A 17,080-nucleotide genomic window follows, 5' to 3' on the forward strand; every position below is an offset into this window, starting at 1 on the left:
GGTCCTCCATACTTTCCACACCAGAGGAGGGGGAGGGTCTTCGAGGCATTCATGGGCTGAAAGGCCCTGCATTTAGGGGCTCCTGTTGCTGCGCACCAGTCTGGAACTACCGTAGGAGCCCAGTGGTAGTTCCCACCCCCAGCGCACGCCATTTCCAGTGCTACAAAAATATTTTCTGTTTTTGTAGTGTCGGTGTTTACCCAGTGGTAATCGTGCAGTGCCATGTGCTGCCCAGTTACTGACGGGTTAGTGCAGGAGACCCCCCCCCTCCCTGAAATGGCCGTGCGGCAAGTGGTTCACTTACCACATAGCCATTTCTTTTCGGGAAACAAAGACAACCTTTTACCCACTGTGGTGAAAGGGAGCCTCGGTGTGTGTCAGAATCACACACTGATGCTAGTGCAGGACCCCTTTTACCGCAGCTTAGTAAAAGTACCCGCTAGTGGTGGTACAGGTTTGGTGAGATGGGTCAGGTAATGGTGGTGGGTGGGTGTGAGGGAGGGAGGGAGGAAAAATGCTGAATGGGGGAAGGGAAGTGAGGAGGTTGTAGGGAAGATGTTACTACTTTTTTGAAGGTGTTAGGATTGTGGCAGGAGCTTGGGACTGAGGAGAGGTGTGGCTGGCTGGATACAAAACTGCAGAGGGCCAATAGGTGTGACACTTCTGCTCAATCAGGCACCTGACTGCTCCTTTAAAGAGAAAAATATTCAGGGGTTAAGTCTATAAGTGGGCGTGTTCATTTAGGCACCCTGATTCTACCTGATAAATGACTGTTATGGCACCTGATCACCCAAATTCCATTATAGAATACTAGTGTAACCCGTATTGGCGCACATTACATTTAGGTATCCACGTTTACACCAGCCTTAGATCTGGTGTAACTTATTATATTCTGTAAGTTCTGTATGTAAGTTGACCCCGCCCACGTGAACACTCCCTCTTGCATTGCCACGTAATGTGCACCCTTACAAAATGGCAGTCAGTTGATTTTGCTGCCACTTTTGCATGTGAGTGTGCATGTATCAGTGAAAGCGCCAGTATTCTGTAATTTATGCACACAAGTAGTGCATAAATTCAGACACCCAGTTATAGAATTGCCCTTTAAATATTTTTGTGCAGTATTCCTATTGTTTCTACACATTTGAGAGTTGTAATTCTCTTCCTGACAAGGGAACACGATTTTAGGTGCAATTTGATTAGCAACTTAAAGTGAAGTCTAATGTTTGTGTTTTTCTCTTCAGTTTCCCTAATTTTTGACACTTCCCCAACCCCGATGGCAAGGTCAGGCAGTTCCAGGCCTAAAGAATTTGGACATCTGCTCAGACGTGATATTCCACATCATTGCTCTGTGGTCTCTAATGGCCGCCATATAACAACTACGGTTTTTCTCCCTCTCGCATCCATTCCTTAGTGGCACTGCTTTCACAACACCCCTTACAGTGGTTGGAACCACAATTAACTTTGACTCTGCAGCAGCATGGTGCTGAAATCTGAGCCTGATTAATTATGTTAATTTTGCATGGACACCTGATGAGGTCTGGCTTACAACTTGCAGCCCAGTCAGACTCTGCTCCAGTCCCACTCACTGCAGTTCAGAAGAGGGAGAGATTCAAAGCTGAGGCACCATGAACGTTCGCTAGTGATTGATGGGGTTTTTCCCTGATATAGTGGAGTCAGGGGTGGGGGACAGAAATTATTTTCTAGGTAAATTAGTTCTTTGGTCCTACCTATATTGCCCAGCAGGCATAGCAAAGAGCATGTATGTGTGAAGATCGATACTTCTCTTAACCACTTAAAGCCTTTTAACCTCCATTGTCTGCAGTTCACATAGTAAGCTGCTTGGAGCAGAAGCATTTTATCTATACACGTTTATTCTCAGAGGACAAGTGGGTGACGTCGATCCATGTTGCCCAGTCCAGCATTTTGCCAAAGCTAAAAATAGAGCTTTGTGGAGTGCCTTCCCGCTTGTCACACGAATGTGGTCTCCTCAGTTCTCTTTTTTCCGTGTGTGAGCTTTTAAGTGCCTTTCGGATAATTTTCTCATTTTTTTTCTTGTGGCTCCTTTATTTGGGCTCTTTTTCCAACCCGTCCTTTAATTTCTTTAGTTTTATTTTCCCTTGGTTTAAGTTTTCTTATTTTTCCATCATCATCTGGCCATTTTTAGGCCCTGACTTTGGTCGGGTTCTTTCCTTTCTTTTTTCCATGCCTTGCCCCTTTTTTAGGCACCATCGAACCATTTAATTTAGCCATGAGGTTTTACTGTCCATGTCCACAAAGACTCCCAGTGGTTTCAAGCACTGTACCTGGTGCAGTCAGACTATCTTGGGAAAAGACACGCATTCTTGGTGTCTGCAGTGTCTTGGGCCCGACCATAGCCCTGCTAACTGTGTTCTCTGTCTTTGCATGAAGAAGAGGACCCAGGTTTCCCAAAAGGCTCAACAAGAGAGAATTTTTGGAGCCAAGTCCATTCCCTCAATGTCAGCATCGAGGTTGGAGGCGTCGGCATTGACGTCAGGCATCACACCAGCATCGGGAGCGTCGATAAGCATGGCTGCTTCGAGACCCTTAGATACTACTGAGAGCAGTGAGGCATTGAGTAGGTCTCCACCTGTCTCGAGGCCTCCTGCTGTGCAAGCCCCTCAGGACCGTCCATCATCAGACCTGACTCCGAGGTGACTTGAGGATTCAACGTCGTTCTCAGCACTGAGGAGCCTTGGCGAAGGCCAAGAAGCATCGTCATCAGTCACCCTCGACACATGGTGTCGGGAGCTCGGGATTGTCGAAAGATTGGCTCCTGAGAAGCGTCAGTGCCGGGAGGATCGCTCTCCATCCATACAGGAGGTTCCAATGCGCTTGTCTTCAAGCAGCCGAGATCCTACTTCTGTGTCAACCTCAGCGGTTCTGCAACCTGCGCCTCAACCGGCATCCCAGCTTTTCCAGGTGTCGGCTCTCAATAAGCGCATTTGGGCCTTGCTTCCAGAGCTGCTGGATGGCCTTATGCAATAGTGTGTATCAGTATCAGGGGTGTTTGCGCCTGCCATACCTCCCGCTGCGGCCCCACCTGGCCCTCAGCCTGTGGTGCGGCCTCCGACGCCAGCAGTGTTTGTGGCCCCAGTGTCGACTGCCACCCAAGCCGGTACCCCCTCAACGTTGGTGGAGGAAGCTTCACCGGAGTCGAGACGGGAGCCGGTTTCTCGACGCCGCTCTTGAGAGCACGTTTCCTCAGCATTGAGGCAGGTTCGGTCTTAGCAATCCCATAGGGAGATACTGTCCGACACGGAGGAGGAGCACTCATGGGATTCGGAGGAAGATCCCAGATACCTCTCCTCAGATGAGTCTTATGGGATCCCCTCTGAACTCTTCCCTCCACCTGAAAGGAGACAGTCTCCACCGGAGAGCCTTTCATTCATTTCCATCTTTTGTTAAGGAAATGGCTGATGCCATTCCTTTTCCTTTGGAAGTGGAGGATGAGCCCAGGACCAAGATGCTCGAGGTCCTGGACTACACATCTCCTCCTAAGGAGGCTGTGACTGCCCCCAATCCACGAGGTACTCAAGGAAGCCCTTGCCAGAACTGGGAGTCCCCTCTGTCAGTCCCTGTCATGCCCAAGAAGGTTGACACCCAGTATCGGATCCACACTGAACCTGGTTTTGTTAGGCCTCAGTTACCTCACAATTCCATGTTGGTAGAGTCCGCTTTCAAAAGAGCCAGGAGCACTAGGTACTATGCTTTGGCGCCCCCAGGCAGAGAAGCCAGAACCCTGGATTCTGTTTGGAGGAAGATGTACCAGTCTTCAATGCTTATCTCCCGTATACAATCCTACCAGCTCTTCACAAAAACTCGGTGCGACAGCTGTCAGACTTGGTGGATGTTCTCCCTCCGGAGCAGGTCGAGCCTTTTCGCAAGTTGGTCAAGCAGAAGAAGGCATGTCAAAAGTTATTTTCTTGGGGCACTTATGACACTTTTGATGTGTCACCCAGGATCTCTGCTCAAGGTATAGCAATGCACAGACTCTCATGGCTGCATGTTTGTGACTTGGAACATTCTGTTCAGCAGAGGTTGGTGGATGCCCCTTGCCGGCTGGATAATCTTTTTGGAGAGAAGGTTGAAGAGGTCGCAGACCAAATCAAACACACTGATACAGTCTCTTCTCTCTCCCACCTCATCTAGGAGGGTTTTTGGCAAGCCAAGAACCTGTCCCTACTACTATTCTAGGCGTAGGTACACTTCTTCGGCTCCTCAGCCTACTCAGGCTCAGCCCCAGCGCGCTCGTTCATGTCAACAGCGTGTGCCTAAGGCCCCTGCTGCTGCTAGGTCAAAGCAAGGGACGAGCTTTTGACTGACTCCAGCAGAGCATAGCCACAGTAATAGTGTCCGTCCCAGACGACTTGCCAGTCATGGGGATGCTCAAATTGTTTCACCAAAGGTGGCCTCTTATAACCTCCGACTGGTGGGTTCTTCATATAGTCTGTCTTGGATATTCCCTCAGTTGGCATCTTAAACCTCCAAATTGCCCACCGATCACTCATTCATTCAGCTCTCAGCACAGGCAGGTACTTGAAGAGGAACTCTCTGCCCTTCTGAAGGCCCATGCAGTCTAACCCATTCCACCAGGGGAAGAAGGGCAGGGATTCTATTGCAGATACTTCCTTGTGCAAAAGAAAACAGGGGGAATTTGTCCCATCCTAGATTTGAGGGCCCTGAACAAATTTCTAGTCCAAGAAAAGTTCAAGATGGTGTCCCTGGGCACCCTTCTCCCAATGATTCAGAAAAATGATTGGCTGTACTCTCTGGACATAAAGGGCGCATATACTCATATCCCGATACTTCCAGCTCACCGTAAGTATCTTCGATTTTGGCTGGGAACACATCGTTACCAGTACCGTGTGTTGCCTTTTGGCTTCGCATCAGCTCCCAGGGACTTTACCAAACGTCTAGCGGTAGTTGCAGCATCACTACACAGATTGGGAGTCCAGTGTTCCCATATTTCGATGAGTGGCTGGTGAAGAGAACCTCAAAAGATGATGGTGTTTGTGAGTCCATGCAGATGACTATTCAGGTGCTAAAGCTACTAGGGTTTGTTTTAAACTATCCCAAGTCCCATCTACACCCTGTCCAGCCATTGGAGTTCATAGGAGCTCTGCTCGACACACAGAGGGTTCAAGCCTACCTCCTGGAGACGAGAGCAGAAAATCTTGTCTCGCTGGTGTCCAAGGTTCGTACCTCTCAGCAGGTCACAGCTCGGCAGATGTTGAGATTGCTGGGCCACATGGCTTCCACAGTGTATGTTACACCCATGACACATCTTCACATGAAATCAGCTCAATGGGCCGTGGCTTCTCAGTGGTATCAAGCCATGGGGAGTCTACAAGATGTCATTCAAGTGTCCTCAGAGCTTTTATGCTCTCTTCAATGTTGGACAATTAGTTTCAATTTGACTCTGGGACTTCCTTTCAAAATTCCTCAGCCATAAAAAGTGCTGACGATGGATGCATCTCTCTTGGACTGTGGAGCTCATGTAGGTGGGCTTCACACTCAAGGAGCTTGGTCCTCCCAGGAAACGAATCTTCAGATCAACCTCCTGGAACTTCGAGCAATCTGGAATTCTCTAAAGGCTTTCAGAGATCGGCTGTCTTACCAAATTGTTCTCATTCAAACAGACAATCAGGTTTCAATGTATTACACCAACAAGCAGGGGGGCACTGGATCATGACCTCTGTGTCAGGAGGCCATCCGGATGTGGCATTGGGCTTGCCAACACAGAATGTTCCTTCAAGCCACTTATTTGGTGGGGGAAACAACACCTTGGCCAAAAAGCTGAGCAGGATAATGCAACCGCATGAGAGGTCTCACAATATGGGCATGGTCCACAAGATCTTCTGAGTGTGGGGCACCCCCTTGGTAGATCATTTTGCCACTTGGATCAAGCACAAGTTCCCTCAGTTTTGTTCTAGGCTTCAGGCCCATGGCAAACTAGCGTTACATGCCTTCCTCCTCGACTGGGGGACAGGTTTTCAGTATGCATATTCTCCAGTACCTCTAGTGAGAATGGTTTTGTTGAAACTCAAGCCAAGACCATGATTCTGATTGTGCCGTACTGGCCGCAGCAGAAATGTTTCCCTTTTCTTCTGGAACCATGGAGATTGGAGTGTTTTCTGACCCTCATCTCACAGAATGAGAGGTCACTTCTTCATCCTAACCTCCAGTCTCTGGCTGTCACAGCCTGGATGTTGAGAGCTTAGAATTTGCTTCCTTGGGTCTTTCGGAGGGTGTCTCCTGAGTCTTGCTGGCTTCCAGGAAAGATTCCACTAAGAGGTGTTACTCTTTTAAATGGACGAGGTTTGCTATCTGGTGTGAGAGCAAGGCATTAGATCCCCTTACTTGCCCTACACAGACCCTGCTTGAATACCTTCTACACTTTTCAGAGTCTGGTCTCAAGACCAACTCCGTAAGGGTCCACCTTAGTGCAATTAGTGGATATCATCAGCGTGTAGAAGGTAAGCCCATCTCTGGACAGCCTTTAGTTGTTCACTTCATGAGAGGTTTGCTTTTGTCAAAGTCCCCTGTAAAACCTTCACCCATGTCATGGGATCTTAACTTCATTCTCACCCAGCTGATGAAAGCTCCTTTTGAGCCACTGAATTCCTGCCATCTGGAAGGTCGTTTTCTTGGTGACTATTACTTCAGCTCGTAGGGTCAGTGAGCTTCAGGCCTTAATAGAGGATGCACCTTATACTAAATTTCATCACAACATAGTAATTCTCCGCACGCATCCTAAGTTCCTGTAGTAGATGGTGTCGGAGTTCCATCTGAACCAGTCGATTGTCTTGCCAACATTCTTTCCCCAACCTCATGCCCATCCTGGTGAAAGCAGCTTGTACACCTGGGGTTGCAAGAGAGCATTGGCCTACTACATGGAGCGGACAAGACACACAGACAATCCACCCAGCTTTTTGTTTCTTTTGATCTCAGCAGGATGGGGGTCGCCATCAGGAAACGCACCATTCCAATTTGGCTGGCAGATTGCATTGCCTTCAGTTATGCCCAGGCTGGGTGGCTTTAGAGGGTCGTGTCATGGCTCATAATGTCAGAGCCATGGCTGCGTCGGTAGCTCACTTGAGGTTAGCCTCCATTGAAGAAATCTGCAAGGCTGAGACTTAGTCTTCAGTCCACACATTCACATCACACTACTGCCTTGAGCAGGATAACTGATGCAACATTTGGTTTGGGCAGTCAGTGTTGCAGAACCTGTTTGGGGTCTAGAATCCAACTCCACCCTCCTAGGCCAGTTTTATTCTATTTCAGGCTGCACTCTCATTCAGATTTTATATACTTTCAGGTTGATCTGTGCTATGTCCTCACCGTTCTGAGGCTCAATTGACCAATGTTTGTTGTTTTGGGTGAGCCTGGTTGCTAGGGTTTCCCCATTTGTGAGAAGATTGAAACCTGCTTGTCCTTGGAGAAAGTGAAGATACTTACCTGTAGCAGGTATTCTCTGAGGACAGCAGGCTTCATATTCTTACAATCCCTCCCACCTCCCCTTGGAGTTGTCCCCTTGGTTATTTTTACTTTTTTTTTTTTTTTTGCTTTAATATTAAACTAAGGAGATTGCGTTCGCCTGACAGGCAGGAAGGCACTCGCGCATGAGCGGTGGAGAGCGGCTTATGCTCCACAAAGCTCAATTTTTAACTTTGTCAAAATGCTGGACTGGGCGACACGGATTGGCATCAGCCACTTGTGAGAATATGAAGCCTGCTGTCCTCGGAGAATACGGTGCTACAGGTAAGTATCTTTGGTTTTTGGTTAGTACCACATCTGTTGGTACACTACAAGTGCTATCTTATTAGTGTCTTTGCTTTGTTATGATGTAGGACACGTCCAGTGCATGGCACTGACTTTCTGTTCGTGCTCGTTTCTCAGCTGCTGCTAGTAACTGGAGTGTGAACATGTTTTCCACACACTGCTTCACAGCACCAAATTGATGTAGCCTAGAATATATCAGATATCTCCCCAGCAGTGTTGTCATATTTCTCCTATTTTGTCTCTGGGGTTTTAGTTTGCTTCCACAATTTGGTACACTTTCACCTCTTTTCTGATCCCATATCCATATCCAAGAATCTTGCTACGTGGGGTTGGCATCCTTAGATTGAGAGAGCCAGAGACAAAAACCTTATGACGTTCATTACCTGCTTTAAATGATTTCCAGTAAGCAAAAAAGTAACCCTTTGTTTGTGAGTTTCCCTTGGTGGATTTTGGATTTGTTAAATGATTTCCAGCCTTTCCAATTTTTAGAATTTTTAGTTTTTCCTTGTTTGAATGTTTATTAAAAGCATGTAATCATATACAAAAATGAACTATAAATTAAATTTCCCAGCCCATATTTGCCTGGCCCAGGTATTGGAACAATGTCCAGCAAGCGCAAGAATGAAAAGCTACTTATGTGCCTATGGCACTCTTCCTGAGGCAGTCAGCAGCTGTTTTCTTGTCTCTTGGGTTGCATGTGCTGCCTCTTCAGGAGAAAAGGCCTGAGTGAGGATCTGAATGCAGCTAAGTAGTTGCTAATCAGTACTAACAAAGCAGATATTCAAACAAATAATTTGGAGCCCTCATTTTGCAGGAAATTTGGCACTTGCAACATTTTGCTACCTACTGTACAAAAAAGCGCCTCAGTACAGACATCCATTGGCTGCTGGAGCTGGGGAGAAGAGTCCAGAGGATGTCAATTGCAGTTTATTTATTTACTAGCCGCTGAGCCCGTGAAAACGGGCTACTTTTGGAATTCCCGGAGTCGCCGCCACCGCCCCTCCACCTGGCCCGAGCAGCACTGTAAACTTACATCAGCACGCAGCAGCAGGCACATCAGCAAAGCTGCCGTCGGGGCGGGCTTCCTTCTCTGCCTGTGTCCCGCCCTCGTGTGACGTAACATCGGCGAGAGCGGGACAAAGGCAGAGAAGGAAGCCCGACGGCAGCTTTGCTGATGTGCTTGCTGCTGCGTGGTGATGTAAGTTTACAGTGCTCGGCCAGATGGAGGGGTGGTGGCGGGGAGGGGGGGAGGGGGAGCGGTTCCGACGTCTGCAGCATGCCAGTAGAGACTTCCCTCTCTGTCCCGCCCCCATCATCACGTATTGAAGCGGGAGCGGGGCAGAGAGGGAAGTCTCTACTGCGCATTTGCGAGTGAGTACGGTCACTCGCCGTTTATATGTTTGATTTGTATCCCACATTTCCCCACCTATTTGTAGGCTCAATGTGGCGGAGAGGCGTTTGCAGACTCTGGTGTAAACAAATACAAAGTGATGTTGTGGTAAGATAAAGTTCATGTGGCACAGCCACATTTGGGAATCGTACAGCGGAAGAGTTGTGTTATGTCCATTACGTACTTTAGTTTTGTTGTGTTGCAGAGATCAGGCATTTATGGTGGCTTGGTAGGGTATGCCTTTTTAAACAGGTTAGTTTTTATTTTTTTCCGGAAGTTTAGGTGGTTGTACATGGTTTTCAAGGCTTTTGGTAATGCATTCCACAGTTGTGTGCTTATATAGGAGAAATTGAATGCTTAAGTTGATTTGTATTTGAGTCCTTTGCAGCTTGGGTAGTGTAGATTTAGGTACGTTCGTGTTGATTCGGATGTGTTTCTAGTTGGTAGGTCAATCAAGTCTGTCATGTATCCCAGGGCTTCACCATAGATAATTTTGTGGACCAGAGTGCAGATTTTGAAAGCAATGCGTTCTTTGATTGGGAGCCAGTGTAGTTTTTCGAGGAGGGGTTTTGCGCTTTTAAATCGCGTTTTTCCGAAGATAAGCCTAGCTGCCGTGTTTTGAGCGGTCTGAAGTTTCTTTAATGTTTGTTCTTTGCATCCCGCATAAATTCTATTGCGGTAGTCTACATGGCTTAGTACCATTGATTGTATCTGGTTGCAAAATGTTTTCCTCGGGAAGAATTGTTTAACGCATTTCAGTTTCCACATTGAATGGAACATTTTCTTTGTTGTGGATGTCACTTGGCTCTCTAGTGTTAGGTTGCGGTCCAATGTAACGTCGAGGATTTTCAGGCAGTCTGAGATAGGGAGGGTGTAGTCTGGGGTGTTGATAATTGTGGGGTTGTTCGCGCTGTGTTGGGATGAGAGGATAAGACAGTGTGTTTTTTCTTTGTTGAGTTTTAGTTGAAATGCATTTGCCCAAGAGTCCATGATGTTCAAGCTGATCGTGATTTTGTTGGTGATTTCTGTCAGTTTAGATTTGTAAGGAATGTAAATTGTGACATGTCTGCATAGATGAAGGGGTTAAGAAGGCCTTGGTTGGATAAGGACTTGGCTAGAGGGGTCATCATTAGGTTGAAGAGGATTGGTGATAGCGGTGATCCTTGTGGTACTCCGCAGTCTGCTTTCCATGGTGATGATATGTTTGAGTTTGATTTTACTTAGTATGTTCTTGTGGTTAGGAAACCCTTGATCCAGCTAAGTATGTTTCCACCGATCCCAAACTTCTAGTAGTCTTATTAATATATTGTGGTTTACCATGTCGAATGCGCTAGACATGTCGAATTGGAGGAGGAGGATGTATTTACCTATTGCTATTTCCTGCTTGAATTTGGCTAGGAGGATGAGTAGTACTGTTTCTGTGCTGTGGAGGGGGCGGAAACCTGACTGTGATTCTTGTAATATTAAGAATTTGTTTATGTAACCTGTGAGTTGTTTGGTTACTCTGCTTTCCATCGTTTGATTGACAGCGGGATGGATGCTACTGGACGGTAGTTAGTGATTTCATTTGTTTTTTTTTTCTTGGTGTCTTTTGGTTTCGGGCTCAGTAGTATATTGCCATTTTCCTTAGGGAAGAGACCTTGCTGTAGCATGTAATTTAGGTGGGATGTGATGGGATGTGAGGTCTACTATGAAGCGGTCAGGTGCGGATTTCATTAGGTAGTTGGGGCAGGTATATAGTTTACAGTGGGTGTTGGAGAACCTGCTGATCGCCCATGCTACTGTATTGACGATGAGGAGGGCAAAATTTAACCAGGTTTGGTCAGTCGGTTATTCTCCCGTGGTTGGGTCCACCTCATTAAGGAAGTTTTCGATGTCAGTGTTGTCCTGAGGTAGCATATTGCGTAGGTTTACAATTTTTTCATTGAAATACTTAGCAAGTTTATCTGCAGGTGGGATGTCTGTATTTGATGTAGTGACCATGTTGGTGTCTAAGAGTTTGTTCACGAGTTGGTATAGTTTCTTCTTGTCTTTGTAATCTGTCCCTATTTTAGTTTTGTAGTATGATCTTTTGGTCTGTCTTATAGCTTATTTGTACTTTCTTAGTGATTGTTTCCATGTGTTGAGTGTGTGTTCATCTTTTGGGTTTTTTTCCATGCTTGTTCGAGTTTTCTAGATTGTGTTTTTAGCCTTTTCAGTTCATCATTGAACCATGGTATCGAGTTATGCTTACATGAAGATCTTGTTCTTAAGGGTGCTATTTCATCTAGTATGCATTTGCATCTTTTATCCCATTCCATGAGGTAATATATGGAGTCTGTTTGTGCTGTCCATTCATTGTTATATATCTGTTGCCAGAATGTTTTCGAGTCTACGTGACCTCTTGTTCTGTAGGTTGTGTGTTCTTGTATTTGGTGTAATCCCTTCTTCCGCCAGTGTAGGGATAAGTTTAGTTTGTAGTGATCAGTCCAGGGTGTTTCTGTCCATTTAATATCTGTTATTATTAAGTTCTGGTCTGTTGAAAGTTTGTGAGATGAGATCAAGTGTGTGCCCTTTGATGTGGGTTGCTTGGATTTGTGGCCATTTGAGATCCCATAATTGGAGGAATTCCTTACATTCTCGTGCATTGGTTGAGTTTGGGTCTTCTAAGTGAAGGTTGATGTCTCCTATTACTAGTACATTGGGGTTGGTTACACTTGTGTTTGAAATGAAGTCCATGAAGTTAGTTTGGCTTTCGTTCCAGTACCTGGAGGTCTGTAAAACAGGACACAAGTCAAATGCTCGTGAAGGGTTTTGTTGTGGATTCTGATTGAGGCCATTTCAAGTTGAGGTGTCATGGACTCGGCAGTAGTTTCGGTGGTAAAGTGAGATTGATAGATTAGTGCTATGCCTCCGCCTCTCTTTTCGTTTCTGGTCCAGTGTGTGATTTTGTATCCTGGAGGTCTAGGATTATAGGGTCCTTTTGGTCATGGATCCAGGTTTCATTGATGAAGAGTAGGTCAAGGTTTTCTGCCATGATCCAGTCTTAGTATTTCTGTTTTGTTTACTGCGGATCTGGCGTTGATGTAGCCCACTTGGATTGTTTGGAATGGGTCTTCTGCGTTTGGTGGTGTTTGGACTTTTATTAGTTGTCGTTTCTTTGTTGATGTGAGTTTGTTTGAACCCTTCTTTGCATTCTGTGGTGGTTGTCCGCATGTTGGTGATCTTCCTTTGTTTGAGTTGTTGTCAGTTTGTTGAGGTGTGGTGTATCTGATCAATCGTTGATGATTGAATAGTATGCGTATAGTGTTACTTTCTGCAAGAGGGGTGGTTAGTGTTACGTGGATCAGTGTTAAGGATTAGATCATTAGGAGTAGTTTGAAGGTGTTCATTTTGGTTTCTATTCGCTATTCGTTTAGCAGAAACTACTTTCAAGGAGACAGATCTTGTTAAATCATCAGAATCCTACTTATTTTTCATTCAAGCAAAAACTTTTCTGGTCTGTGGAGCTCTTCCATTTTTGCTGTCCTTCTCGGACTCTAGTGCTTCCTATTTAATTATGTGGCTTTAGCTCATACCTTTTTCATTGGTAGTTCAAGGTGAGTTACATTTAGGTACAGTAGATGGCTTCTGTCACCTGAGGCTATGCAGTCTAATTTTGTACCTGAGGTAAGGGAGTGTTGTTAAGTGACTTGCCCAAGATCACAAGGAGCAGTAGTGAGATTTGAACCTGGCCTCCATGGTTCTCAGCTTGCTGCTGTAACCATTAGGCTACTTTGTCCACACTTTATTTCTCTTTTTTAGTCTTTGGTCTCTTTGCCAGGGAAGGATAATTAGTTACCTCTTTGTCCTCTTCCCTCCAGGAAGATCTGCATGCTTTAATCTGACTAGCCTGAGAGTTAGAGCAAACATATAAAAAAAAAAGTGTTCCTTGCAGAATTGCTACATTAAATATTGTACAACCAGTTGTTGAAAAGAACATTCTTAACATTGCATCAGAACTAGTCTTTTAATGCAGGTAATCCAGGATCCCTCTAGTGACAGCCAAGAGGAGATGCAAGCTCTCCTGAACATGCAGATGGAGCCTGTTCTCCCTGAGTGTCTCTTTATTACATACAGATTGCAATTCCAGTCTTAATTCTGTAATCCTGAAAATCTGATTAAAATATCTATGGTGCTTCCACCATTCTGCAGCTGAGGTGCTGAATTTGAATGCTCTTTTCCTAAGGTTTTGATTTAGTGATTTGATGTGGAATATAGAAAAATAGGGTGTTCACTAACCCTCTTTACATTTCCAGTGAATTAACTTCAGTTGTTGTTTTTTTTTTTTTTTTCCAAGTCTCTACCTGCATTGATTGAAAAAGCAGAGGGATTTTCCCAGGTGTTAAACTGGCAGCCTCACTTGGAACTCTCCAGGACACATGTGGAAGTATTTCTGAACCGTAAGACTGATCCAGAAACCAAAAATATTATGAGGCAAGTAGAGAGTACACCAAGAGAGACTGAAAGCCAAAAGGAAAGTGACTGTGTCCTGCATAAGAAAAGGAAAATGGAAGATTCACCAGAGTGCCGACTCTATCCCCTACGGTCAAAAAGGAAAATTAGTCTCAATACCTGAGAGAGCAGCCCATGTTAATGGTTTGGAGCTCCAGCCTAATTATCCATGCTGTGCTAAGCAGCTAGACTGGATTTTACACAAGTGAAAAATGTACTTTACCATGTAATGCTGGTTTCTCTGTTCACTGTGTATTGAAAATGGGATTCATTAGTGACCAGTGATGACCTCTGAGCTTTTCCTTACATTACATTCTTGGGGAAATGAGGGTGGTTCAGTTTTACCACTGCCTTTGGATGCTTTTTTTTTTTAAATGAAATACCTAATACTTGCTATTGCTAGTATGTGCTGGATAAGGAAGCAGAACCTCAAATGTGCCATGCTGGGTCAGACCAAAGGTCCATCAAGCCCAGCATCTTGTATCCATCAGTGGCTAATCAGGGTCATTAGGAAGTACTTTTCAGATCCCAAACAGTAGATCCAGTCATTGGTGCTCACACTTGACGAGAAGTGGTGATTTCCCCAAGTCTACTTGAGTAACAATTGTTTATGAACACTCCTCCAGGAACTTGTCCAAACCAGGTAAACATGTTCTCAGTTATAGTAGTCTTGACTTTTTGAGCAGAGTTGCTCTGTAAATGGAAAACCAATAGAACTGTCCTATCCCAATATAGATTACACTTCATCTGTTATCTTGGTTTTCATATTGCTATCTTCCACCTAAGGGGTTATTCTAGTAAAGCACTGTGTAACTGGAAATTTCAATTTAATTTTATTTATTTGGCCTGGAAATTTCTTCCTACTTCTCAGGGCTTCCATCTAAACAGAGCTGGTCTCTACTAGGATTCTTGGGCCGTGAACATTGATCCACCACTAACAGAGGTTTCCCCTAGTTCTTTTTTTTATTATTTTAAAGAAGTATTTATTAAAAATTCAGAGACAACAGTAAAACAGATGACAAAAGGTATACAATACCATAGTCATACATAACAAAACAACATCCATGAGCTTAGAGAAATATCAGATAAAAACAACTTCTCAAATTTTTGTCTTTTTATGTTTTTGAAAATAATCCCTTACCCAACCCCCCCCCCCCATTATTTAAAAAAAAACCCCTCAACACGAGCAGTGTTATAAAAGGTACCCAAGTATCCCCCCACTTTGCTAAAAAATGATGCCTAATTGCCCACAACCTCTCCATGTCACAAACATATCACATCTTATTCAGCCAAGAAATCAAGGAAGGAACATGAGTAGACTTCCAATGAGCTGCTAAAGTAACCCTAGCAGCAGACATAGCATGACGAACCAAGACACCCTGAGATGTAGATAGTCCGGGAGTTGTACCTGGAAATAAGAAAAATTCCGGGGACCACTTAATTGATTTTGAAAGCCATTTCTGGAGTCGATGTTGAACTGCCTTCCAAAATGCTCGCACCTTAGTACAGGTCCACCAGATATGACCCATTGTACCCCTCTGGCCACACCCCCTCCAGCATAATGGAGAAACTGCCTGAAACATGTGATGCAAACGAACAGGAGTCAAATACCACCTATATAAAACTTTTACCACCTTTTCTTTAAATGGAACCAAAACAGACGTCTTTAAATAGCGCATGTTCCAGTCGTGTCCAAACATCATCACTCAATGTCAAACCCAGCTCCCGATGCCAATGCATATGATGCTCAACAGGATAGCTTCCCAAACCACGTAGGTAAGCATATAAACAAGAGATAAGACCCCTTGTAGTCCCAGCATCCTCACATAAATCTTCCAAAATGGAAGCCTCCCTAGTCACAAGCGGCTTGATTGTACAAGAAGTCAGAAAATGTTTAACCTGAACATATGCATAAGTATCCGTTGGCAACATTGAATAAGAATCGACCAAGGATTGAAAATATATAAACTTAGTGTCATCAAAAAATTGACCCCAAGTCTCTAAACCCTTTAAAGACCAACTCATGAAAGGGACCCGTACCAAGACCAGGAGGAAATAACGGATTATATAACGTCGTGAAAGAACCAAATTAGGCTTGTCAAATAGACCATCCCAATAATAAAAAGTTGTTCCTATCGAAGGACAAATGTCACAACTCAGAGATCGATAACGCCGCGGGAGCCAGATCAAAGAATGCAAAGGGCACAAACCCACCGAGGCCTGTTCTAAATGTATCCACCGTTTCTGAGGAGAAGCATGAAACAATTCGAAAGCAGCCACAGCCTGAGCAGACTTATAATACCAAAAAAGGTTAGGTACACCCAAACCACCTGCTTTCGGATCTCCATACAATAGCGAGCAAGGAAGGTGCAGCCGTTTATTTGACCAAATAAACTTTAGCAAGCAATTTTGCAAACCCGAAAGAAACTCACGAGAGTTCTTAATCCTTCTCCTGTCTTGCTCAGCCCTCACAGCAATGGTCCTTCCACACACCACCACTCTAGGGTTGGGTACTTGTGCATCCTGGGACTGTCATTGTCTGTGACAGTTAGGAAGTGAGTCCTGACAACAAAAGAACAGAGACCAGATGGAAGTCCAGCCCAGATTTCCTGACAGGCAACGAACATTTCCACTGAGGCTATGTGGCTAGCTTAACCAGTTTCTGGGTTTACAGTGTCTTCCAGGTCAAAATTTCCAAATATGGTTTGTCATAGCTGATTTTGTATTGTAGCAAGTGTTCATATCAGAAACTTTTCTGCATGCTTGCCTTAGTCGATTAATATCATAAACAGATATCTTCATTAAACCAAGTAAACATTTATTCACATTTAAATGCTACAGCTTTGTATGATATTTTGCATCCTGACTTAAATAAGAAATTTCCAAGCAGTATATCTAGAATTTTCAGACTGCTTGTTTCCCATAGGTTAACTTCAGCTGCACTGTGACTTTCTACTTTTCAAGAGCAGTATAACTGATATCTTTAAAAGTTAAGAGAAAAAAAATGTGTGGGAGGAGGAAAATTAATAAAACAATATTTTGACATACAGTGTACTTGAGCAAGTATTTTTTACTTGTTGCAGAAAATGATCACATTTTCTGAAACTAAAATGTTCTTATGTTTATTTTCTGCCTTCCTAGTCATTCTTTCTGTCTGGAGGACTGAACACAGAGATAGGGAATAGTGGCTGGCAGACAGGTAAGCTAGAGCTTAACTGCTGGTGGGGGAGCGTTGGGAGTGATAGATATTGCTTTGATAGGCAGTATACCAAATAAAGATGAAAAACTGGAAACTAAGTGGTTTACATATTTTAAAAATCATACATAAAAGGGTACGAAAGAGGGAAAAGATATATGAAGATATTCTAGGTTACAATATGTCAGTTGATGTATTAAAACACAAACATAAATCAT

The 17,080-nt window shown here is 44.5% G+C and overlaps 1 protein-coding gene across 2 annotated transcripts in view; it reads left to right on the plus strand.

Annotated features, from left to right (window-relative positions):
* NSL1 (NSL1 component of MIS12 kinetochore complex) overlaps positions 1 to 16,713 on the plus strand; it is a 102,970-nt gene extending 86,257 nt beyond the window's left edge. The window contains exon 6 of one of the 2 annotated variants that reach the window (XM_030196051.1): positions 13,512 to 16,713. In XM_030196051.1, coding sequence (XP_030051911.1) covers positions 13,512 to 13,790 — 279 coding nt within the window. In that variant the 3' untranslated portion in view covers positions 13,791 to 16,713. The remainder of the gene's footprint in view (positions 1 to 13,511) is intronic. The other variant, XM_030196053.1, reaches the window with a different exon arrangement.
* Positions 16,714 to 17,080: the final 367 nt, after the last annotated feature.

The sequence above is a fragment of the Microcaecilia unicolor genome, chromosome 3 (assembly GCF_901765095.1).
Source record: "Microcaecilia unicolor chromosome 3, aMicUni1.1, whole genome shotgun sequence".
Classification (NCBI taxonomy): domain Eukaryota; kingdom Metazoa; phylum Chordata; class Amphibia; order Gymnophiona; family Siphonopidae; genus Microcaecilia; species Microcaecilia unicolor.